The 25,994-nt window shown below is 54.2% G+C and overlaps 1 protein-coding gene across 2 annotated transcripts; it reads left to right on the forward strand.

Moving 5' to 3' along the window:
* The first annotated feature begins 4 nt into the window (after window positions 1-4).
* On the forward strand, window positions 5-25,950 carry GTPBP6 (GTP binding protein 6 (putative)). 2 transcript variants are annotated; one of them, XM_049872166.1, is made up of 10 exons: window positions 5-375; window positions 1,002-1,139; window positions 2,775-2,845; window positions 3,366-3,496; window positions 5,241-5,311; window positions 7,095-7,253; window positions 7,929-8,137; window positions 16,031-16,179; window positions 16,880-17,032; window positions 25,686-25,950. In XM_049872166.1, exons 1-10 carry the CDS (start codon window positions 30-32, stop codon window positions 25,948-25,950), a joined length of 1,692 nt encoding a protein of 563 aa, XP_049728123.1. In that variant the 5' UTR covers window positions 5-29. The 2 variants fall into 2 exon arrangements, with proteins under 2 accessions (XP_049728123.1, XP_049728124.1); XM_049872167.1 differs by lacking the exon at window positions 25,686-25,950 and adding an exon at window positions 19,791-21,471.
* The last annotated feature ends 44 nt before the right edge of the window (window positions 25,951-25,994 follow it).

Raw genomic sequence — 25,994 nt, forward strand, 5'->3', positions numbered from 1 at the left:
CCGCCCCGGCGCGTGGCGGCGGACGCGGAATGTGGTCTCTCCGGGCCGCCGTCCGCGCGGGCCTCCGGCTCTCTAGCCGCGGCCGCTCAGGTGTCAGGGCCGCGCCGCCCGGCCAGTTGCTCAGGCTCGTCGCCTGCGGCCCCGGAGTGCTGGGCCCGGAGAGGCAAGGGCGCGGACGATGGGGCCCGCGGTCGGACGAGCGGAAAGCCCGAGCCCGGGACGAGGAGCCGGAAGATGCGGACCCCGAGGGGGAAGAAGAGGAGGAGGAGGAGGTGCTGCCGCGCAGGGAGCCTCTGCTGCCCGCGGGTGTCCAGCGCGTGTGCCTGCTCCACCCTGAGGTCAAGGGGGGCGCGCGGAAACCGCCGGCGACCCGAGGTGACGGGGGCGGGGCCTCCGGGCGGGGCGGGGCCTCAAACTGGAAGGGGCCTTCCTGGCTGCGAGGAGCGGGGCGGGGCCTCCGGGTGGGCGGGGTCTCGGGTGGGCGGGGCCTCAAACTGGAAGGGGCCTTCCTGGCTGCGAGGAGCGGGGCGGGGCCTCCGGGTGGGCGGGGTCTCGGGTGGGCGGGGCCTCAAACTGGAAGGGGCCTTCCTGGCTGCGAGGAGCGGGGCGGGGCCTCCGGGTGGGCGGGGCCTCAAACTGGAAGGGGCCTTCCTGGCTGCGAGGAGCGGGGCGGGGCCTCCGGGTGGGCGGGGTCTCGGGTGGGCGGGGCCTCAAACTGGAAGGGGGCCTTCCTGACTGCGAGGAGCGGGACGGGGTGGGGGGAGTCCTCCAAGTAAGACAGGGTCGGGGGCGGGCGCTGTGAGGGGCGGGGGTACAGGGGCAGGGCCAGGTCTCTGAATTGGACGGGAAGTGGGAGGGGCGGGGCCTCTGGGGGCGGGGCTGAGTGGGCTCACCTGGGTGCATTTCAGAGGGGCAGGAGCAGGACGAAGGAGGGAAGGGAGGCAAGGAGACTTGGAGGCACGGCGGTGGAGGGCTGACCCCTGTCCTTGCCCGTCCCCCAGCCGAGTGGCAGGTTGCGGAGGCCAGGTCGCTGGTGCACACGCTAGACGGATGGTCCGTGGTGGAGACCGTGGTGGTGCCCACCAAGACACCCGACAGCAAGCTGGTTTTCAGCCAGGGAAACTTTGAGCACCTGACAGGTGAGCCCAGGAGGAACATTGTCCTCTTTCCCTATCTTCCCAGCTATGGAGAAAGTCTGGACTTTCTCGGGAGATTGTACCCGCACTGGGGCCTGCAACTGGGTCAGCCTCCCAGTTGGTAAATCGTTTCAGTATGGAAAGGATTGGCATGAGGGAGGGGCCCCAAGATGGGGATCTGCCTCTGGGTCAGCCTCTCAGCAGGTAAACCATTTCAGGTGTCTGAAAGATTGGAGCAAGGGAGGGGCTGCTGGCCATCCTCACCGAAGTAACCCCCACACCCCCTTGGGGCTTTTTAGTTGAGACCTGCCTGTGAGGATTTGTCCACTCCACGTACCTGAACTCTCCAGGTTCAAATCCACCGGATGGATGTCAGACCTGCTGTAAACGTCCCACTGTCCCCGTCAGGTCGCCCCTTGAGTGTCCCACCCACCCTGCTCTTGATGACCTGGGTTGTGGGCCCCAGTGTGACCTTTGCGGCCCTCAGATATCTGTCCCCATCCCAGCCGTCCCCATCACCATTCAGGGGCAGGCAAGCCTCCACAGACTTCCCCAGGTATCTAGTGAGGGTGTGGTTTTTATCATCCTGTCTGTTCCCAACATGAGTCACATGCTTCAACTACAATGTAGTCATGTCGACTTGGGGTGTGCATCAGACGCACATCTGTGGGGAGACCCCGTGCAGGCATCATGCACCTGTGGGGAGACCCCATGCAGGTGTCATGCTCCTGTGGGGAGACCCGTGGGGGTGTCAGGCTCCTGTGGGGAGACCTGTGTGGGTGTCAGGTTCCTGTGGGGAGACCCCATGTGAGCAACCTACTCCTGTGGTAAGACCCCATACAGGCATCAGGCTTCTCTGGGGAGACCGCGTGTTGGTGTCAGACATGCACCTCTGGGGAGACCCCATGTGAGTGTAAGGCTCCTGCAGGGAGATCCCATGTGAGCAACACACTCCTGTGGGGAGACACCATGCAGTCATCATGCTCCTGTGGGGAGACTGTGTGTTGGCATCAGACACGCACCTGTGGAGAGACCCCATCCGTGCAGGCATCATGCTCCTGTGGGGAGACCCCATGTGAGCAACGTACTCCTGTGGGGAGACCCCATACAGGCATCAGGTTTCTCTGGAGAGACTGCGTGTTGGTATCAGACACGCATCTGTGGGGAGACCCATGCTGGCGTCGGGCTCCTGTGAGGAGACCCCATGTGAGCAACATACTCCTATGGAGAGACCCCATACAGGCATCAGGCTTCTCTGGGGAGACTGCGTGTTGGTATCAGACACGCGTCTGTGGGGAGACCCATGCTGGTGTCAGGCTCCTGTGGGGAGACCCCATGTGAGCAACATACTCCCATGGGGAGACCCCATACAGGCATCAGGCTTCTCTGGGGAGACCGCGTTTTGGCGTCAGACATGCACCTGTGGGGAGACCCCATGTGAGTGTCAGGCTCCTGCAGGGAGATCCCGGGTGGGCTTCAGGCCCCTGCGAGGAGACCCCAGACCCATGGCCTCATTCCCTCTATACTCTTCTCAAAGAGTCGTGGTCGTCACATGCACCCCTACAGGTGCTGTTTTCAGAATTATTTCCGAAACGGATGTATGTAAGAGCGTCAACCTCACTGTTCTCCTTTCATTAGAGAAAATCCGAGGATCTCCGGAAATCACGTCCGTCTTTCTGAATGTGGAGAGGATGGGCCCCCTCACAAAGGTATTCGAGAAAATGCAGCATCACAGCCTTGCCGTTCATGCACCAGGTGCAACAAGTGACTCAGGCGTGAGCTGTTATAAAGCCGAACAGATCAGGGTATAGGGCAATGGATGGTCCCACTTCCCCTTACCCAAGGACTGCCACGGTGCCACCTGAGCCATGCGCCCAGGTGTGTCCTTGTCGTTCAGCCAGCAGGTGTAACAAGTGACTCAGGTGGGAGCTCTGTTATAAATCTGAACGGGTCAGGGTATAGAACTATGAATAGTCCCACTTCCCCTTATCTGAGGAGTGCCGCAGTGCCACCTGTGCCATCTGCCCAGGTGTGTCCTTGTCGTTCAGCCACCAGGTGTAATAAGTGACGCGGGTCAGAGCTCTGTGACAAAGCTGAACAGATCAATCTAGCAATGCACAGTCCCATGTCTCCTTGTCCGAGGACTGCTGCAATACTACCTGTGCTATCTGCCCAGGTGTGCACCCTCCTAGGTGTGCCATCAGAGGTCTTCCTGCCCTGTCCTCACAGAAGGAGCTCGAGGCGGCCTGGGGTGTGCAGGTGTTTGACCGCTTCACCATTGCGCTACACATCTTCCGTTGCCACGCCCGCACCAAGGAGGCCCGGCTGCAGGTTGCGCTGGCTGAGATCCCCCTTCTCAGGTAGACACCGGGATCCCCAGTCACCTGCCCTGTATCACGGCACAGAACAACACTCCCTTTTGTTTCCACACCTTTGACCGTTTTCTGGAGAGGATGACGTTCCACCCTTTGGCCACCGAAAAATCATATGTTTGCAATGTACAAAATATATTCACCCCGTCATATCATAGCAAAAGTGTTAACTTCAAGTCTGAAATCTAAAAATTCTACTTCATCTGTGAAATCTAGAAAACAAGTTATCTGCTCCCAAGGGTAAAATGGCAGAATGGGCACAAGCTAGATATTTCCATCGCAAATGGGAGAAACTGGAGGAAAAAAAGGGATAACAGGTACCAAGCAAGTCAGCAGGACACGCTCCATTAGCTTTAAAAGCTTTAAAAATAATCCCGTGTTTTCTGAGACAATTTACACAATAACCCTGCCCTCCAGACTCTAGGTATTGGCCACACTCTTCAGACCCTGAATGGAGGCCCGTCAGCCCTGGGCTTCACCTTCCAGGCCCACCAGGACTGCAACTCTGCTCCCTCAGCTTTAGGTGGCAACTCCACCCTTAGAAACATCAGAGGCCATGGCTCCACCCTTTGAAACTCCTGAGGTCATGGCCATACCTTTTAAGACTGAGGCAGCTCAGCTTCTTGTGTTCCTTGTCTCTTTAGCGTTTGTTTCCTGTGTTCTTGGCCTCTCACCTCCTCAGGCCTCACACCCGCATCTGCCATGCTGGGGCAAGTGTTCCAAAGCTCTCTAGCTCCACCGATAAGTGCCTGGAGGCACCCGACTCCACCAGGAAGCCTCCTGCACACAGTGAGCTCTCTCGCTCTGTGGGTCGGCTCTAATGCCGTCTGGTGCTGCTCTCCTGGTTCTGCTGCTGCTGCTCCTGCTTCTGTATCCATTCACAGTTTCAAAACCACTTCTGCATTTCAGGTATCTGTTACAGCAGCACCCCACTTCTGGTACCAAATGTCTTACTCATCTAGTGCTGCTCTAACAGAAATACCGCAAATGCATGGTTTTAACAAAGAGAAATTTATTTCTTCGAAGTAAAGTAGGCTGAAAGTCCAAATTCAGGGCATTGGCTCCAGGGGAAGGCTTTCTCTGTCTGTTGACTCTGGAGGAAGGTCCTCATCCTCGATCTTCACCTGCTTGAGGAGCTTCTCAGGTTGCAGGGACCAGGCTGTTCCTGGTGCTGTTTTATTGGTGGTGTGAGGTCCCCCAGTCTCTCTGTTCCGTTCTGTCTTTTATAGCTCAAGAGATTGTCTCAAAAGACAATCCAATCTTGTAGGTTGAGTCTTGCCTCACTAACACAACTGCCGCCCATCCTTGCTCATTAACATTCGAGAGGCAGGATTTACAACATATAGGAAAATCACACAATACCAGGAATCGTGGCCCAGCCCAACTGATACACACATTTTTGGGGGACATAATTCAATCCATGATAGCGCAGGACCAGGCAGCATTTGGTTCTACTGTGCATAGGGTCTCCACGAGTCGGGGGTTGACTCAACATCCGCTAACAACAACACACAGAAGAAAAAGCAAGCATGGGAATCCTTGTGCTCCGAACTGCAAAAAAACCCACAGGCTGCACTGGGCTGCAGTGTCGGCCCCTTCTTTCCCGTTCAGAGACCTCACCTGAAATTCTGGCCCCACCTCACCTGTGAAGCTGTTATCTCTGTTTTAATTGGGGGCGGGGAGGGAGGGTCATACCTCTACAGTTAACACGTCTCTACGGTTTCTATGCCAGGTCCAACCTGAAGAATGATGACACTCACCTGGACCGACAGCATGGGGGTTCTCGCTACATCATGGGGTCAGGTATGTGCGCAGTTCCTCGTCCCCAGGCACAGAGAGGCGGGGCTGTGGCAGAGGACACCCTTAGGAAATGTGGAAACACCCCAAAAAATGCCTGTGAGTGCGGGAGCTGAATGTGACCCTGGTCTTATGCCAACACATCAGGGCACTCGGCCAGTATCCTCGGGTCACCATAACAAATTATCACAAACCAGGGGTTTAAGACAACAAAAGTTTATTCTGTCACAGCTCTGGAGACCAGAAGTCTGAAATCACAGGGTCAGCAGAGCCACGCTCCCTCCGGAGACTCTAAGGAAGGATCCCCCCTCTTCTCTCCCAGTTTCTGGTGGCCCCGGGCGTTCCTGGGCTCATGGGCGCATCACTCCAATCCCTGTTCTGTCTTCACACGGCCGTCTCCCCGCTGTGGCTGTGTATTCTTCTTTTAAGGTCACCAGTCACTGACTGAGGGTCTACCTTACTCCAGTACCACCTCATCTTAACTGGTTACACCTGCAAAGACAGGTCTGGAGTGAATTGTGTCCCCAAAATATGACTTGGATTCCTAACCCCTGTACGTGTTGTCTCAGTCATCTCACACTGCCATAACAGAAGCACCACAAGTGGATGGCTATAACAAAGAGAAATTTGTTTTCTCCTGGTAAAGTAGCCTAAAAGTCCAATTTCAGGGCGTCAGCTCCAGGGGAAAGCGTTGTCTGTCGGCCTTCTCATCAGTGTTCCCCTGGACGAGGAGATTATCTGCACAGGGACCACGGGTCCGAAAGACATGCTCTGCTCCTAGCAGTTTCTTGGTAGTATGAGGTCCCCAGCTCTCTGTTTGCTTCCCTTTTATCTCTTGAGAGATAAAACGTGGTGCAGGCCATATCCCAGGAAAACTCCTTTACATCCTATCAGGGATGTGACCTGGGTAAGGGTGCTCTTACAATCCCACCCTAATCCTCGTTAGCATAAAATTACAATCACAAAATGGAGGACAACCACACAATACTGCAATCATGCCCTAACCAAGCTGACACATACACTGGGGGGACATGGTTCAATCCATGACGTGTTTGGATGTAGCCCTGTTTAGGAAATAGGATTTTCTTTGTTACGTTAATGAAGCCAAGTCAGTGTACGGCATGCCCTAAACCTCACCACTTCTGATATATAAATGAAGCGTTATAGCTACGGAGACAAGCACAAATAGTGGGGAGGGGGAGACAGTTGCTCCAGGAGGATCCCCAAGGAACCAAGGGACAGAAGCTGAAGAGACAAGGACCTCCCCCCAGAGCCGACAGAGAGAGCCTTCCCCTAGAGCCGGTGCCCTGAACTGGGACTTCTCAACCGTGAGAAAATAAATATCTGTTCTTTAAACCCATGCACTTGTGGTGTTTCTGTCACAGCAGCGCTAAGAGACCGAGACCCTTTCTCCAAATAAGGTCTTGCTCGTAGGCTTGGGGTCAGGACATGGACATATCTTTGAGGCCACCATTTGGCCCCAACAGCTATCAGAACCCCTCCTCCGAGGCTCCTCTCAGGCCCCACTTTCTCCCGAGTAAAGGGGCTTCCTGTGACCTGGTGGGGAGTCAGTTACAAGGAGACCCATCCCCTCTAGGAGCCGTTTCTCCCAGGGCAGGAGGGCACTTCGGCCGTGGCTGCGGGGAGAGCCTGCCCCTGTTCCCATTGCTGCAGACTCCTCGCAAACAAACCGGCCACGCTCCGTCCCCTGAGGCCCCCCGGCACAGCTCCCGGCTGCATCTTCTCCGCGAGTGTCTGCTCACTGACTTACCATCTTGGGTGTTTTCAGGAGAAACTTTTTTGGAAGTGCAGCAGCGTCTCTTAAAAGAAAAGGAGATAAAAATCAAGAAGGCACTGGAGAAACTCAGGAAGAAAAGACACCTCCTACGGAGGCAGCGCCAGAGACGAGAGCTCCCCCTGATCGCGGTCGTGGGCTACACAAACTGCGGTGAGGGGATATAGCAGACAACCTACTTGCAGACACTAGAAGGCCCCAGTACACTTTCTCACTTACAGACTCCTTATCTGACAATTCCCATTTACAACAAAAGTGAAAAATCCGTTATTTCTCACGCACGTTAATGACATACGTCTGGCAGTGACGAATGTTGAGGTGCAAGGTGAGAGTAACGCTGACTGGGATGGTCAAGGCTGTGTGTCAGCTTGGCTGGGCCACGATTCTCAGTGGTTGGCAGTTTTGACGTAATTCGGCGGTTACGTAATGATGTAGTCATACTCCGTTTTCCTATAACGTGGATTTTCACGTAATGACTTGGGTTTTGGAACCTAACTATGTCACTAAGTGAGGGTGAGAAGTGAGTGTATTTAACAATTGCCAGGAGATACCACAACCAGACTCCAAAGTGTAACTTCTGTCGTCTCAGGGCCTTCAGGGGCCAAACAACAACCACCAACCCAGTTACAGGTGTTGGCTTATTTCCGCAGGCTAAGCCCTGCCTTGTGCCTTTTGTCCACTCTTGTGACCTCTGTCCCACTGCCATTACCTCTGTCCTGCCCTGTGACCTCTGCCCCACCCCATTACCTCTGTCCCACCCCGTGACCTCTGTCCCACCCTGTGACCTCTGTCCCACCCCATAACCCTGTCCCACTGTGTGGTCTTCAGGGAAAACCACCCTGATCAAGGCACTGACCGGGGATGCCACCATGCAGCCTCAGGACCAGCTGTTCGCCACGCTGGACATCACGGCTCACGCGGGCTCCCTGCCCTCACGCATGACCGTGCTCTACATGGACACTATCGGCTTCCTCTCCCAGCTGCCCCATGCACTCATTGAGTCCTTTGGGGCCACTCTGGAGGACGTGGCCCATGCGGTGAGTGCTGCAGGAGAGAGTGAGGGCCTGGGGGTAAGGCCCGCTCCCTGAGTGCGGAGGGCGGGGTCCTTGCTGCAGGGGAGAGTGAGGGCCTGGGGGTAAGGCCCGCTCCCTGAGTGCGGAGGGCGGGGTCCTTGCTGCAGGGGAGAGTGAGGGCCTGGGGGTAAGGCCCGCTCCCTGAGTGCGGAGGGCGGGGTCCTTGCTGCAGGGGAGAGTGAGGGCCTGGGAGTACAGCCTGCTCCCTGAGTGCAGAGGGCGGGGTCCTTGCTGCAGGGGAGAGTGAGGGTCTGGGGATAAGGCCTGCTCCCTGAGTGCAGAGGGCGGGGTCCGTGCTGCAGGGGAGAGTGAGGGTCTGCAGGTACGGCCTGCTCCCTGAGTGCGGAGGGCGGGGTCCGTGCTGCAGGAGAGTGAGGGTCTGGGGGTACGGCCCGCTCCCTGAGTGCGGAGGGCGGGGTCCTTGCTGCAGGGGAGGGTAAGGGTCTGGGGGTAAGGCCTGCTCCCTGAGTGCGGAGGGCGGGGTCCGTGCTGCAGGAGAGAGTGAGGGTCTGGGAGTATGGCCTGCTCCCTGAGTGCGCCAGGCCACACAAGCGGGGTCGGACGTGTGAGATTCAGAGCGTCTCATGTCAGGGCTGTCCAGGAAAGCAGGACCAGTGTTATCTGCATATGACACAGGGATTCATCTGTGTGCAGCTGGCCGCTGAGATTGGGGGTCACAAGTTCAAAATCTGCAGTGCAGGTGGCAGCTGGGAACTAAGGCTAGCTCTCTATGGTGCAGTCATGAGGCAGAAATTTGTCTCTAGGGAAATCTCATTGTTTTGCTGTTAAGATCTCCAACTGATTGGATCAGGCCCACCCACCTTTCAGTTTGTAACTGAGCGCTTAACCACTGTGCCACCAGGGCTCCTTACCACAGGTGTAAGGGTCAGGATTTAGAGCACATATTTTGGGGTACATAATTCAATCCATAACACCTCACAGCCACGCCTAGACCAGTGTTTGATTGAATACCTAGACCAGCTGAGCAGACAAGTGAACCATCATACAAACCTTCCCCTCGCAGGGAGGGTGTACAAAACCAAGCAAAGAGCAGACACGTCTCCTGCTTGAGCGGATTCGGGGGTGCTGCTCCAGGTCTGCCCCCCAGCTTTCTGCCTCTGCTAGCAGGACGGCCTTTGGCACAGGACACATCATACTGGACTCATCCACTGTTTCATGGTTTGGAGCAGCCAGGGGGGTAAAAGTCGTGAAGGGGAGGTTAAAACCCCTTTCCTGCAGATTCAGGAAAGTGCAGCCGTCTCCTGTCACTCGAAGTCCCACAGCAAAGGGCCCCTTCCCCAGCACACGTGAGAGGTGTCCCTGTGTCCCCAGCACATGTGAGAGTTGTCCCTGTGTCCCCAGCACACGTGAGAGGTGTCCCTGTGTCCCCAGCACACTTGAGAGGTGTCCCTGTGTCCCCAGCATACGTGAGAGGTGTCCCTCTGTCCCCAGCACACGTGAGAGGTGTCCCTGTGTCCCCAGCACACGTGAGAGGGGTCCCTGTGTCCCCAGCACGTGTGAGAGGTGTCCCTCTGTCCCCAGCACACGTGAGAGGTATCTCTCTGTCCCCCACACACGTGAGAGGTGTCCCTGTGTCCCCAGCACACGTGAGAGGTGTCCCTGTGTCTGTCAGGATTCTCCAGAGAAGCAGAACCAATAGGATACGCGGTGCAACCTGTGAGAGCCGGAACTCAACGGGACTGCCTCATTTTTCCAGGTCTTGCAAGTTTTCTGCCTTTGACAGGGTGGTCTTCCCACTTTCCCATCACCTGTCTTAGTGGGAAATATCTGCCTTATACTTCTGTGACAGGTTTCCCCCTTACACAGGTTCTGGCTTTCATGGGTTTACTGTATATGTAGAGAGAGACAGGCAGACAGATCGATCAATTAAATTGTAAGGAATTGGCTCAGGCAGTTGGGGGGGACGTCGGCTGGCAAGTCTGAAGTCCATAGAGCAGGCAGGAAGCTCTAGTAAGAGAGAATGGTACAGTTTTGAGTAAATGTTCCCGGATGAGACCTCAGAACAGAGAAAGAAAACCCGTGAAAAATCCGTGACAGCCGAATAACGTGTGGAATGTAGTCAGCAATCGGGCACCAGTATTGATTCTCTAGCGCTGTCCATTGCTCCGTGCACAGTCGTGTTACTAGGGGAAGCCTGATCGGGGGCGTATGGCAACTCTGTGCTATCCTCTCAGCTTTTCTGTAAACCTAAAACCATTCGGAGATTAAAAGCTTATTTAAAGTTTTAAACATATCCAGAAAAAGTAATAATTCTGGAGCTAAGTACCCCAAATGTAAATGGCTCTCATTTCTGGGTGGTAGAATTACAAAAAAAAATTACAAGTAGCTTTTATTTTCATCTTTAATGTGTTTTCCAAATTTTGCATCAGAAACCTGTTATGGATTGAATCGTGTCCCCCAAAACATGTTGTAAATCCTAACCTCTGTGGCTGTGGATATAATCCCATATGGGCGTGGGTTTTCGTTGTTGTATTAATGAGACAGGATTAGTGTATAGTGTGTTTTGAGTCAGTCTCTTTTGAAATATAAAAGTGTGTCTTGAGTCAGTCTCTTTTGAGATATAAAAGAGATTAAACAGGAAAAGGAGGAAGCAGAGGTAGGGGGAGAGAGATGCTAAGCCACTAAAGATCATCCAGGAGCAGAAATCAAAAGAGACAAGGACCTTCCCTTGGAGCCGGCACCCTGAATTTGGACTTCTAGCCTCCTGAACTGTGAGAGAGTAAATTTCCGTTTGTTAAAGTCACCCACTTGTGGTATTTCTGTTACAGCAGCACTAGATAGGTAAGACAAAACCTATCTTTAAAACTTAAAATTGGGTGAAAGACCATTTCTTCAAAACAAAATGATTTGAACCTTTAAAAAAAAATTCACAGAAGGATAAAACATCCCAAAGCTTTGATCAAAGCACCAGTTGAGTGGGGGTTTTGGTTGGTTGATTGGTGGGTGGGTGGGTGGCTGGTGGATGAGTGGTTGATTGGTGGGTGGGTGGGTGGGTTGACTGACATTAGTGGTTGGTTGGTAGTTGGTTGATGGGTGGGTGCTGTCCGTGAGTCTGGATGGACACCCTGTGGTTGGTGGTTGGTGGTTGATTGGTGGGTGGCTATAACTGGAGGCACCAGTCACTGTCCATGAGTGTGGACGGACACCCTGTGGTTGGTGGTTGGCAGTTCGTTGGTTGGTTGATTGGTGGGTGGCTATAACTGGCGGCACCACTCACTGTCCGTGAGTGTGGATGGACACCCTGTGGTTGGTGGTTGGCGGTTGGTTGATTGGTGGGTGACTATAACTGGAGGCACCACTCACTGTCCGTGAGTCTGGATGGACACCCTGTGGTTGGTGGTTGGTGGTTGATTGGTGGGTGGCTATAACTGGAGGCACCAGTCACTGTCTGTGAGTCTGGATGGACACCCTGTGGTTGGTGGTTGGTGGTTGATTGGTGGGTGGCTATAACTGGAGGCACCAGTCACTGTCTGTGAGTCTGGATGGACACCCTGTGGTTGGTGGTTGGTGGTTGATTGGTGGGTGGCTATAACTGGAGGCACCAGTCACTGTCCGTGAGTCTGGATGGACACCCTGTGGTTGGTTGGTTGGTTGGTTGATTGGTGGGTGGCTATAACTGGAGGCACCAGTTACTGTCCGTGAGTCTGGATGGACACCCTGTGGTTGGTGGTTGGTGGTTGATTGGTGGGTGGCTATAACTGGAGGTACCACTCACTGTCCGTGAGTCTGGATGGACACCCTGTGGTTGGTGGTTGGTGGTTGATTGGTGGGTGGCTATAACTGGAGGCACCACTCACTGTCCGTGAGTCTGGATGGACACCCTGTGGTTGGTGGTTGGTGGTTGATTGGTGGGTGGCTATAACTGGAGGTACCACTCACTGTCCGTGAGTCTGGATGGACACCCTGTGGTTGGTGGTTGGTGGTTGATTGGTGGGTGGCTATAACTGGAGGCACCAGTCACTGTCCGTGAGTCTGGATGGACACCCTGTGGTTGGTGGTTGATTGGTGGGTGGCTATAACTGGAGGTACCACTCACTGTCCGTGAGTCTGGATGGACACCCTGTGGTTGGTGGTTGGTGGTTGATTGGTGGGTGGCTATAACTGGAGGCACCAGTCACTGTCCGTGAGTCTGGATGGACACCCTGTGGTTGGTGGTTGGTGGTTGATTGGTGGGTGGCTATAACTGGAGGCACCAGTCACTGTCTGTGAGTCTGGATGGACACCCTGTGGTTGGTGGTTGGTGGTTGATTGGTGGGTGGCTATAACTGGAGGTACCACTCACTGTCCGTGAGTCTGGATGGACACCCTGTGGTTGGTGGTTGGTGGTTGATTGGTGGGTGGCTATAACTGGAGGCACCAGTCACTGTCCGTGAGTCTGGATGGACACCCTGTGGTTGGTGGTTGGTGGTTGATTGGTGGGTGGCTATAACTGGAGGCACCAGTTACTGTCCGTGAGTCTGGATGGACACCCTGTGGTTGGTGGTTGGTGGTTGATTGGTGGGTGGCTATAACTGGAGGCACCAGTCACTGTCCGTGAGTCTGGATGGACACCCTGTGGTTGGTGGTTGGTGGTTGATTGGTGGGTGGCTATAACTGGAGGCACTAGTCACTGTCCGTGAGTCTGGATGGACACCGCACCAGTCACTGTCTGTGAGTCTGGATGGACACCCTGTGGTTGGTGGTTGGTGGTTGATTGGTGAGTGGCTATAACTGGAGGTACCACTCACTGTCCGTGAGTCTGGATGGACACCCTGTGGTTGGTGGTTGGTGGTTGATTGGTGGGTGGCTATAACTGGAGGCACTAGTCACTGTCCGTGAGTCTGGATGGACACCCTGTGGTTGGTGGTTGGTGGTTGATTGGTGGGTGGCTATAACTGGAGGCACCACTCACTGTCCGTGAGTCTGGATGGACACCCTGTGGTTGGTGGTTGGTGGTTGATTGGTGGGTGGCTATAACTGGAGGCACCAGTTACTGTCCGTGAGTCTGGATGGACACCCTGTGGTTGGTGGTTGGTGGTTGATTGGTGGGTGGCTATAACTGGAGGCACCAGTCACTGTCCGTGAGTCTGGATGGACACCCTGTGGTTGGTGGTTGGTGGTTGATTGGTGGGTGGCTATAACTGGAGGCACTAGTCACTGTCCGTGAGTCTGGATGGACACCCTGTGGTTGGTGGTTGGTGGTTGATTGGTGGGTGGCTATAACTGGAGGTACCACTCACTGTCCGTGAGTCTGGATGGACACCCTGTGGTTGGTGGTTGGTGGTTGATTGGTGGGTGGCTATAACTGGAGGCACCAGTTACTGTCCGTGAGTCTGGATGGACACCCTGTGGTTGGTGGTTGGTGGTTGATTGGTGGGTGGCTATAACTGGAGGCACCAGTCACTGTCCGTGAGTCTGGATGGACACCCTGTGGTTGGTGGTTGGTGGTTGATTGGTGGGTGGCTATAACTGGAGGCACTAGTCACTGTCCGTGAGTCTGGATGGACACCCTGTGGTTGGTGGTTGGTGGTTGATTGGTGGGTGGCTATAACTGGAGGTACCACTCACTGTCTGTGAGTCTGGATGGACACCCTGTGGTTGGTGGTTGATTGGTGGGTGGCTATAACTGGAGGCACCAGTTACTGTCCGTGAGTCTGGATGGACACCCTGTGGTTGGTGGTTGGTGGTTGATTGGTGGGTGGCTATAACTGGAGGCACCAGTTACTGTCCGTGAGTCTGGATGGACACCCTGTGGTTGGTGGTTGGTGGTTGATTGGTGGGTGGCTATAACTGGAGGCACCACTCACTGTCCGTGAGTCTGGATGGACACCCTGTGGTTGGTGGTTGGTGGTTGATTGGTGGGTGGCTATAACTGGAGGTACCACTCACTGTCCGTGAGTCTGGATGGACACCCTGTGGTTGGTGGTTGGTGGTTGATTGGTGGGTGGCTATAACTGGAGGCACTAGTCACTGTCCGTGAGTCTGGATGGACACCCTGTGGTTGGTGGTTGGTGGTTGATTGGTGGGTGGCTATAACTGGAGGTACCACTCACTGTCCGTGAGTCTGGATGGACACCCTGTGGTTGGTGGTTGGTGGTTGATTGGTGGGTGGCTATAACTGGAGGCACCAGTTACTGTCCGTGAGTCTGGATGGACACCCTGTGGTTGGTGGTTGGTGGTTGATTGGTGGGTGGCTATAACTGGAGGCACCAGTCACTGTCCGTGAGTCTGGATGGACACCCTGTGGTTGGTGGTTGGTGGTTGATTGGTGGGTGGCTATAACTGGAGGCACTAGTCACTGTCCGTGAGTCTGGATGGACACCCTGTGGTTGGTGGTTGGTGGTTGATTGGTGGGTGGCTATAACTGGAGGTACCACTCACTGTCCGTGAGTCTGGATGGACACCCTGTGGTTGGTGGTTGGTGGTTGATTGGTGGGTGGCTATAACTGGAGGCACCAGTTACTGTCCGTGAGTCTGGATGGACACCCTGTGGTTGGTGGTTGGTGGTTGATTGGTGGGTGGCTATAACTGGAGGCACCAGTCACTGTCCGTGAGTCTGGATGGACACCCTGTGGTTGGTGGTTGGTGGTTGATTGGTGGGTGGCTATAACTGGAGGCACTAGTCACTGTCCGTGAGTCTGGATGGACACCCTGTGGTTGGTGGTTGGTGGTTGATTGGTGGGTGGCTATAACTGGAGGCACTAGTCACTGTCCGTGAGTCTGGATGGACACCCTGTGGTTGGTGGTTGGTGGTTGATTGGTGGGTGGCTATAACTGGAGGTACCACTCACTGTCCGTGAGTCTGGATGGACACCCTGTGGTTGGTGGTTGGTGGTTGATTGGTGGGTGGCTATAACTGGAGGCACCAGTTACTGTCCGTGAGTCTGGATGGACACCCTGTGGTTGGTGGTTGGTGGTTGATTGGTGGGTGGCTATAACTGGAGGCACCACTCACTGTCCGTGAGTCTGGATGGACACCCTGTGGTTGGTGGTTGGTGGTTGATTGGTGGGTGGCTATAACTGGAGGCACCACTCACTGTCCGTGAGTCTGGATGGACACCCTGTGGTTGGTGGTTGGTGGTTGATTGGTGGGTGGCTATAACTGGAGGTACCACTCACTGTCCGTGAGTCTGGATGGACACCCTGTGGTTGGTGGTTGGTGGTTGATTGGTGGGTGGCTATAACTGGAGGCACCAGTCACTGTCCGTGAGTCTGGATGGACACCCTGTGGTTGGTGGTTGGTGGTTGATTGGTGGGTGGCTATAACTGGAGGCACCAGTCACTGTCCGTGAGTCTGGATGGACACCCTGTGGTTGGTGGTTGATTGGTGGGTGGCTATAACTGGAGGCACCAGTCACTGTCTGTGAGTCTGGATGGACACCCTGTGGTTGGTGGTTGGCGGTTGGTTGGTGGGTGGCTGTAACTGGAGGTACTACTGTCTGTAAGTCTAGACAGACACCCTACGGTTGGTTGGTGGTTGGTTGGTTGTTCAGTGGTTATAACTGGAAGCAGCGCTGTCCGTGGTTGAACACCCTATGGTTGGTGGGTGGTTGGTTAATTGATGGGTGGTTACAACTGGAAGGACTGTTGTCCGTGAGACTGGACGCCGCCCTGTGGCTCAGGAGATAAGGCTGCTCCTGGAGACTCCAGGACTTGGTGTAAGAGAAGCAGCAAGAGGACACCTGGTGGAACAGGGGCAGGAATGAAGACCTGGGTGAGCCGCCCACCCTGGGAACCCACCGCCTCCCACTGGGCGAGTGGGGACGTGTAGGAGGTGGAGACCCTGGGTGGGTGAGATTTGGGCTGTGCACAGTGGGAGCCAGGTGGCCTTGACCACCTGCTTCACCTGTCCTGCAGGACCTGATCATCCACGTACGGGATGTCAGCCACCCCGACACGGAGCTGCAGAAAGCCAGCGTCCTGTCAGCACTGCACAGCCTGCACCTGCCCACCCCGCTGCTGGGCTCGGTGGTGGAGGTGCACAACAAGGTGGACCTGGTGCACGGGTGAGCCCCTGCCTCCTGGATCACCTAGTTCCAGTGTGGTGTGGTGGGGTGGGGTGTGCATGGGCCCCTCCTGACCCCCGCCTCCTGACCCCCGTCTTCTGACCCCCGTCTCCTGAGTCGCCTGGTTCCAGTGTGGTCGGGTGGGGTGGGGTGAGCGTGGGCCCCTCCTGACCCCTGCCTCCTGAATCACCTGGTTCCAGTGCGGTGGGGCGAACACCTGTCTTGCTTCCTCCTCTGTGACGTCCACACCTGTCAGTCCTCCTCAGTCTCCTCAACTCACCTGGCTGGTGGTAGGGTCAGCCCTCTTTGCCTTTGTCTCTGCTCTTTCATTGATGTCCACAGATGGATTTAATGCAGGGCTGAGTTCAGGTGCCCTCACCTGACACCTCTCCACCTTTCTTCTCCTGCACTCATCTGGCCAGCCACTGGGGTAAATAAAGTCATACATCCATCCCCCTTGGTGGGGTACCCCTCGGTCTTCACTCCCCAGCAGCCGACCTTGCTGCAGGCTTCACACGAGTTTTTTCTTCACAATTTCCTTTGCCTTCATCATCCAGGACCCATGTTCCTTCTCAAGTAAACCCACGGCCAGCAGGACCCCGAGCACCCAGGGGTCGCAGCAGCTGCTCGGGGCCTTGCAGTGACCTCGGCCACACTCCCCGGCTTGGGTGTCCAACTGAGTAGGGTCTCCCTCACACAGGTACAGCCCCACGGACCCTGGTTCCCTGGCTGTGTCCGCCCTCCTGGGGTGGGGGCTGGAGGAGCTGAAGGCGGAGCTGGAAGCCACTGTCTTGAGGGCTACAGGGAGGCAGGTCCTCACCCTCCGAGTGCAGCTGGCAGGGGATCAGCTGAGGTGAGTAGGCGGCCAGCCCGGAGGGGGCGGAGATGGGGGTCTGCCGAAACAGCTCTGAACACCTTAGAAAGTGGAGGTGGGCGTCCCCTGAAATGGCCATGAACGCTTTATAAAGCGAAGGTGGGTGTCCGCTGAAATGGCTGTGAACACCTTGTAAAGTGGAGGTGGGTGTTTCCTGAAATAGCCATGAATGCTTTATGTATAAAGTGGAGGTGGGGTCCCCTGAAACGGCTGTGGACACTTTATAAACTACGTCTCATTGTCTCTGAAAAAGTCCTTCTTGCCACCGATAAGTCTGTGTTAATTACTCGCATACACCAGGTACCTAATCGGTGCTGTTTACATTCAGGCCTGCTGATACCTCCCCAGCCGCAGTGAGAGGAAGCTCTGGCTGATGGGCTTGGGATGGCTCTTAGGGTGAATGTTTATTACGACTGGGTTGGGTTTGACTGGCCTGTGCTCCTGACAACAGCAGGCTAAAGAGTGCCCCCTTCGTGTCCCAGAAACACACATTGCAGAGAGTCCCTGCTCCCCCCATGTGATTCAGATAAGGCTCACGGATGCCCCTGGTCCACCTGGGACAAGGCTACACACACACACACACAAAACAAACCCGTTGCCATGGGGTCAACTCTGACTTAGGACAACCCCACGTGTCACAGTAAAACTGCTCCACAGGTTTTCAGTGGCTGGTTTCTCAGAAGTCGATCATCAGCCCTTTCTTCCAAGGTACCTCTGGGTGGACTTGAACCTCCAGCCTTTGGGTTAGCAGCTGAGTGTGTTCGCCATTCGTGCTGCCTCGTACCTGACTTGCTGAACTGTGTGTTCCCACTCATCAATAGCAATAGATTCTTGTTAACCACACCCTGGCTGGGATTCTCTCCTGCCCCCCGAACCCTAACCTCCGGCCATTCAACCTGAACCGGCACACAGCCCATCCTCAAGGGCCCCCCAGAACAGGCCGGCCTCCACGGAAAACATTCTCTGACCCGCGGCCTGGTCACACCACCCTCTGCCCATTCCCCACACACTTCTAGCCTTGTTTTCTCCTCTAGAAAAGGGGAGCCCTGGTGGCTCAACAGTTAAGTGCTCAGCTGCTAGCCAAAAGGTTGGTAGTCCAAATCCACCCAGCGACTCTGAGGGAGGAAGAACTGCTCCTGTAAAGATTAAAATAGATAAATAAACCTGTCACCATCCAGCTGATTCTGGCTCATAGCGATCCTATAGGACAGAGTAGAACTGCCCCCTAGGGTTTCCAAAGAGTGGCTGGTGGATTTGAACTGCTGACTTTTTGGTTAGCAGCTAAGTTCTTAACAACTCTGCCACCAGGGCTCTCTGTAAGGATTACAGCCTAGAAAACCCTATGGGGCAGTTTTACTCTGCCCTGTAGGGTTCCAGAAATCAATTCAACGGCACCTAACAACAACAGAAAAGAAAAACCCCTTTTGCCTCTCCCTAGAGACACAAGTTTCTGAGATCAAAGCTTCTCCCTACTGCAGTTGTCTGTTTGTCTGAGTCAGGCCACCTGCTATCTATGTCCAGATTTGTTCTCTATCTGACATTATGAAAGAACCGTCAAAGAAAAAACCGCAGCAGACAGGGTTAAAACGTGGAAGGGTGACCTTTATTCAGAGGGCAGTCGCAGAGACAAGGAAGGGATAAGGGAGATGGGGGAGACCACAGCTGTGTGACCCTCACCCCACTGAGACACATACCTGCGAGAGCGTTAGGGGGCTGGGGGCGAGGAAGGCGCCTGCAAGTACCGCAAGGCTCCAGTGTTTTCTTTCTCAGGACGGGGCCCCCTGGCTCCTGGGAGCCCAGAGGAATTGGGGAGGGAGGGACAAAGAAGGGGAGTCTAAAAGTTACTCAAACCATAAATCAGGAAGCCCTGGTCAGCCCTTTGCAGGAAGCCCTGCCGGTTTCCAGAACATAAAAGGGTGGGGGGTTTCTAACAAAGGACCTAGGTAAAATCCAAACTCATCTTAACTGCCAGAGGAGCCTGTGGTCCAGGTGTGTGGCAGGACAGGAGACATCCCATTCACACCCCTCAGACCAAAACCAACCAAACCCACTGCTGTCAAGTCGATTCTGACTCACAGCGACCCTGTAGGACAGAGTAGAACTGCCCCATAGAGTTTCCAAGGAGCGCCTGGTGGATTCAAACTGCCGACCACTTGGTTAGCAGCCGTGACACTTAACAACTACGTAACCGGGGTTTCCACACCTGCCCCTCAGAGGTGACCACAAAACGCACCCGACCACCAGTCAGCAAACCACCCACCCACCTACAAACCACCCACCTACCCATCATTCACCAACCAACTAACCACCTGCTCACCCACCAACCATTCCCCCACCAACCAACCACTCACCCACCAATCATTCACTTAACCAGCCACCATCCAGCCAAACCACCCACTCACCTGCCAGTCAACCAAACTACCGACCCATCAACCAGTCACCCATTTACCTACCAGCCAGCCACCAACCGACCACCCACTTACCCACCAGCCACCATCCAAACCATCCACTCACCCACCAGTCAACCAAACTACGGACCCATCAACCAACCACTCATCTACCTACCAGCCAGCCACCAACCAACCACCCACTCACCCACCATCCAACCAAACCACCCACTCACCCGCCCACCAGCCACCTATAAACCAACCACCTGTCCACTTACCAGCCACCACCCAACCAAAGCCCCCACTCAACGGGCCCTTAGGTCAACACTTTGGGGTATTTTTATCCGCAGCTGGTTGCACCGGGAGGCCACCGTGCAGGCTGTGGACGTGATCCCCGAGGATGGGGCGGCTGACGTGACCGTCATCATGACCAACAGTGCCTATGGAAGATTCCGGAAGCTTTTTCCAGAATAAGACACCGCAGCCTGTGGGGTTGTTTGGTTTGAACATGTGAGATGGAGCAGGACGGCCGCTTGTCCCACTCACCCCCCCCAGCTCCCCCCAGTGTATTTGCTGCTGAGTGAGCCTGACGTGCCAGTGTGTTCACCCTGAGGTGGGCCGGTCACACCAAGGTGGGCTGTTCACCCCGAGGTGGGCCGGCCACAAACCAAGCAGCTGCCGTGGAATCGATGCCAACTCACGATGACCCCGCGTGTGTCAGAGTAGAGCTGGGCTCCACAGAGTTTGCAGTGGCAGGTTTTGCAGAAGTAGATTGCCAAGCCTTCTGAGGCATCTCTGGGTGGACTCGAACCTCCAGCCTTCTGATTAGCAGCCGAGTGCTTAACCATCTGCGCTACCCAGGGATTTCCCGCCAACCTCGGGACCTGCTAATTCTAGATTATTCCACGTCGAGAGCCCACAAGTCGTACGAATTAGTTTTCTCTCTGGAACAATTGTTAACGAGACTTTAAGTGCTGTCTGGCTTTGTTCTTCTCTCCGTGAACCAGGGTTTCTGGTCCTGCCAGCTTGTCACTCCTCGGCTCGGCACAGCAACCTTGGTGACTGTCTCCGGCCGAGCGTGCGTTAGAGACGCCGCCAACTGCCACGCTTAGCTTTCCTCCAGTGGAAAGATCATTAAAAGTAAGGCCTGTCGACCCTGAAATTCCTCTCCACAAAGGCAGAAGACCCCGACTCACGGCGCCCCCGGCGTGTGTCAGAGTAGAGCTGTGCTCCATAGGATTTTCAGTGGCTCAGTTTTCTGAAGTGAATTGCCAGGCCTTTGTTCTGAGACACCTCTGGGTAGACTGGAGCCTCCAGCCTTTTGGTTACCATTTGGGAATAACAGGAAACAGACCTCTGCCTCTCTCCTGAGCACCAAATGGAGTGTGTGGACTTCCCGAAAGTGGACAGAGGCTCTATTTTTCAGGGCTCACTTGTACTTGCAGCTCCCACAGTGCCTGCTCACCACCCTCTCCTGAAGCCCAACTTTCCTAAACCTTCGTCCTGCGCAGACTCAATTTTGGAAGATGTGGCGGACTGAAAATAGCCCCCAAAGATGCCCACGTCCTAACCCCCGGGATCCGTGAACATGGTACCTCACAGGCCAAGGGGACTGTGCAGGCGTGACTGATGTAAGAATCTGGAGATGGGGACATTGTCTCGGGTGGCCTGGGTTGGCCCCCAGAGCAATGACAAGTGTCCTTCTGTGGGGGAGGCAGGAGGGTCTGACTCATAGCAACCCCGTGTGACAGAGCAGAACTGCCCCATAGGGCCTAGGCTGTAATCCTCATGGGAGCAGATCTCCAAGTCCTGCAGAGCTGCTGGGTAGGTTGGGACCACCATCTTTCAAATGGCAGCTGAGCACTCAACTGTTGCGCCACCAGGGCTCCTTGGGCAATCTCTAGAAACAGGAAAAGGGATTCTGTCCCTGGAAACTTCAGAAGGAAGCAGCCCTGCCACACCTTGATTTTAGTCAATAAAGCCCGTTCTGGCCTCAGAACTGTGAGGATAAATCTGTGTTTTAAATCACCTAGCGCCCGGTCCTTTGTATGGGAGCCAGGACACCCACACAGCAGGACTTCTTGGGGTGCAGGACAGACGGGATGAGAGCCCCCTTTCCTGGGAGCCCGCCAGGTCCCACCTCACAGCAGCCTTGAGACAGGCTGTGCTCCGGACAGGGGGCCACTTACCTGGACCCCATGGGTGAAGTGGGACCTGGATCGCTCCACCACCAGGACAGACAGGTGGGACCCTGGGCCTTGGCCCTGGTCTGGGCATCACGGCCCCCACCTCCTCCAGGATGCAGACGCCCAGGTGTGCGGGGGACCCAGGTGTGCACAGACACTGGGTGCACAGATGCTGGGTCCAGAGCCTGGGTGCTGGCGGGTCAGACCTAACTGGAGCCTGTCCACTTCCAGTCGGCCAGAGGTCTTGGGGGCGGGGTGAGGTAGAGTGCCGCCCTGGGTGTCGCATGAGAGGCACCAAGGAGCAGTTAATACCGAGCATCACTCTGAGAGCTCACTCAGCAATTTAACCCCCATTGCCCTAAGCATTGTTTTCTGTAGGTCGGCCCCTCTGCTCTGTCCCAGAGGCTTTGTCCAAGTCGTTGGGGTTGAGGAGAAGCCCAGGTGGGCCAGGGCGTCCTGCCATTGCCCAGAGGTGTCCAGTGCATCCCCCTGGCTCCTGTCTGACCTCTGTGGGCTCAGGGGCTGAAGGCTCCGTCTTCCTCCTGGCCAGCTTCCAGGTGGTGTCTAGTCACCCCAGTCCTCCTCTTGGCTCCTCGCTCTCTACCAAGGACCCCCCCCCCATTGCCCAGGGTCCCCCTTCCCAGCAGGGGGACTCACAGAGGGGCAGTGAAGGATCAGTCCCCCAGGGCTGCCTGACGCTCAGAAACCCACAGCAGGGAACTTACCCAAGAGGGGTGGTGATGAAGGGGAGGGGGAAGTGGGGTCTCATGGGACCCCAGAAGAGAGGAGAGCGGGTCAGACTTCATGTGGGATACGACCGGGCACAAGAGCCCCACTCCACCCCACAGCCCCACCGTGACGACTCCTGAGATGTCTCTTCCTACAGACTGACTTCCCCCTCCCAGTTCCAGGCTCCTTCTCCACACACATACCACACACATGTATACAGCACACATGTACACACACACCACATACCACCACACATACACACATGTATATATCACACGTACGAACATGTACAAACCACATGTATATACCACATGTATACAACACGACACACATGTACACACACCACATACCACCATACACATGTACACACACCACATACCACCATACACATGTACACACATCACATACCACCACACATGCATGTACACACACACACACTCCTAAGACATCTTTTTCTGTGAATGGGCTTCCTCACCCCCTACCCCTCTCCATCTTAGCTGTCTAAAAAAAAAATAGGAATACCACAAGTGGGTGGGTTTAACAAATGTATTTTCTCACAGTGTAGGAGTCTACAAGTCTGAATTCAGAGTCAACTCTAGGACATGGCTCTCTCAGCTCTGGAGCAAGGTCCTTGTCTCTTCAGCATGTACATCCTGGTTCCTTAGAGACCGCCATGTGTCTTGGCATCTCTCTTCCCCCGTCTCTGCTTGCTTGTTTAATCTCTTATATCTCAAAAGAGATTGACTCACCACACACCCTACACTAATCCTGCCTCATCCACGTAACAAAGACAACCCGTTCACAACCAGGATTATAACCACAGGCATAGACACGGGATTTACAACACATATTTGTGGGGGACGCTATTGAATCCGTAACAACTCCCAATTCCAGGCTCCAGCCGCACCCACAGGAGCCTGGGGTCATGAGGGCCAACCTGCGTAGGTGGGAGAGTTCTCACGGGAAGACCCCCACGGGGGCCCGAAACACAACTCTATCATGAGCAGGGCAAGGTCATTCAGAGAAGAGCCCAAGACACACGACCACGGGCAGTCACTCACTCAGTCGGCAGCGTTTGTTGAGGGTTACAGAGAAGCGTGCTGGGTCTGCAGGGCCTAGAGGTGGACGGGATGCAGCGCCTTTTCAGGGCCGGAGTCTGGGCAGGTGAGGCCACACCCCACCAGAGAGACATGTCCCACAGGACAACACATCCCTCCAAATGCGAAAGTCTCAAAAGTTCATCTTGAATGTTAAACACAGAAACTCTGCTTAACGTGCCCGTGGAAGAGCTTAAAATATTTAAAAGATTAAAAAATATGATCCATTCCTTGAATTTGTATCACAAAATAAAACAAAGAGGAAGGAGGCACGATTTGATTTTAAACTCAAAAAAGTACCAAATCACTGAACGTGTCCTAATGATCCTTCTCGAGTGTTAAAATGACAGCTTCCAAACATGCTTTGGTTGTCTGTTTTGTAAAAAAAAAAAAACCTATAAGCATACCTGGCTTTAATTTCCTTTAATTATTCTGTAGAATTGAATGATTCACGTTGGATAGTTCCTGCCGCAGATTTAGAGAAAACTGACGGTCATCAAGTCACAGACTTGTCCTTAAACGTGGTTCTTCATCTTCGACTTGTCTTTCTTGAGCATCAAGTTCCTATCTTCTGGGGAGCCTGACCCAGCAGAGTCATGGGTCTGAGGTAGTCAGTGGGATATGGTCCCCAAAGTTTGTCTTTCAGGTACTTTCATTTAAGGGATCAAAAACAAAAACAGGTTTTCTTTTGGAAAATGAGTAATTGGATTGGAAAGAGAATTTATTCCAATATGGATTAAATAGTCATTTTTAATACTCTAATAAGAAAACCTAGTGTCTGATGTCCTTCCACTATAGGCAGAATGTTCTAGAACAGGAGTCATAAAAGAATTCCTAGCTCCCCTCTTAAGACAGAAGTGAGATAAGAACAGTGGTCACTGTCCACGATTTGTCCAAGAACTTAAATCACCAATTCTAAAAATCTACATGGACAAAATGAGGTATTTCTGGGACCTTTCAGTTTTGAAGCCTGGAACCCTGATGTCAGAAAGCAGAGCAGAACCTGTCTGGAAAATGGCCAGTCTCCCACAAGGCCTTGAGGCAAAAGGAGGGTTAGAAAGTTGGAAAACTGACAAACACTGATCTGCAGCCTTGGGAGGAAGGAGAGAATCACAGGTGTGGTTAAGAGGGCAAAAATAGGAGAGTGAAGACAAGAGGTTTGAATTCCAGTGTGCACCAGAGGAGCAGTGCAGCCAACATACCTGTGTCTGGAGTGACTGGGCAGAGAAGAGGAAGGTTGAGGAACCTTATCTGAAGTGGCCAGGTGAGAGAGGAAACATGGGGAGGGTCCAAAAGCGCAGTTATGAAAATGAGAAACAACTTGTAACAGCAACGTCACAGCATGGGCTTGGGGCAAGGCCTTTTTTATGTGTGTTATACCTGCCCCACCTGTGTTCTTACCCCAGTGAAGTCATGAGCAGTGTCCAAGGGGCGGCCATGAGGACAAGAAACAACTTGTAACAGCAAGGTCACCACATGGGCTTGGAGCAGGGCCTGTTATACGTGTGTTATACCTGCCCCATCTGTGTTCTTACCCCAGTGAAGACGTGAGCAGTGTCCAAGGTGCGGCCATGAGGACAAGAAACAACTTGTACCAGCAAGGTGACAACGTGGGCATGGAGCAGGGCCTGTTATACGTGTGCTATACCTGCCCCATCTGTGTTCTCACTCCAGTGAAGACGTGAGCAGTGTCCAAGGGGCAGTCATGAGGATGAGAAATAATTTGTAACACCAAGGTGACAACATGGGCTTGGAGCAAGTCCTATTATACATGTGTTATATACCTGCCCCACCCATTTCCTTACCCCAGGGAAGACGTGAGCAGTGTCCAAGGGGTGGTCATGAGGACAAGAAACAATGTGCAATAAGGTCACAACATGAGCATGAAGTGGGGCTCATTATTCCTGTGTTACACCTGCCCCACCCATTTATTACCCCATGTGAAAACATTACAGAAAGGCCTCTGGGAAGTGTGGGGGAGCATGTACTCAACACCATTCTAACACTGCCAGTCATTTCCACCTTTGTAATAAATGTGAACATTCCATTCCATTCATTTCTGTTAACACTTGGAAAAAGTGAAATAAAACCAGCCAGCCCTTAGGAAGCCTGCTGGGCTGGGAAAAAACAGCCTGTGATTTCATTGGAATTTTTTTTTTTTCTTAATAGGATTGCAACATCTTCAGTCCTATCCAACCAGCATAATAATCTTGAGCACTCTGTGTGTTAGCAGGCCCTTGAAGCTATCCAAATGCTATGCTGAAACTCTCAAAGCCACCAAAACGAGGCAGCCTGGGGAGGCTCTCTCCTCAGCAACCACAGCACAGATGAGTTGGACCCCAGAAGATCAGAACTCTACACTACAGGTCCTTTTCTTCCTTCCAAGATGCTGTCATGTCATCCTTAATCATCTGCATATATATTTAACTCCTCTCAGTGGAGAAACTGTGACCACTGGTGGTGAGAGGCTCCATGCCAGGGAGGCAAGAGGAGGCTGAGCAGACCCCACGCAGACCCCACGGGACCCCAGTCGTCCTCACCG

Source organism: Elephas maximus, chromosome X (genome assembly GCF_024166365.1).
Source record: "Elephas maximus indicus isolate mEleMax1 chromosome X, mEleMax1 primary haplotype, whole genome shotgun sequence".
NCBI lineage: Eukaryota > Metazoa > Chordata > Mammalia > Proboscidea > Elephantidae > Elephas > Elephas maximus.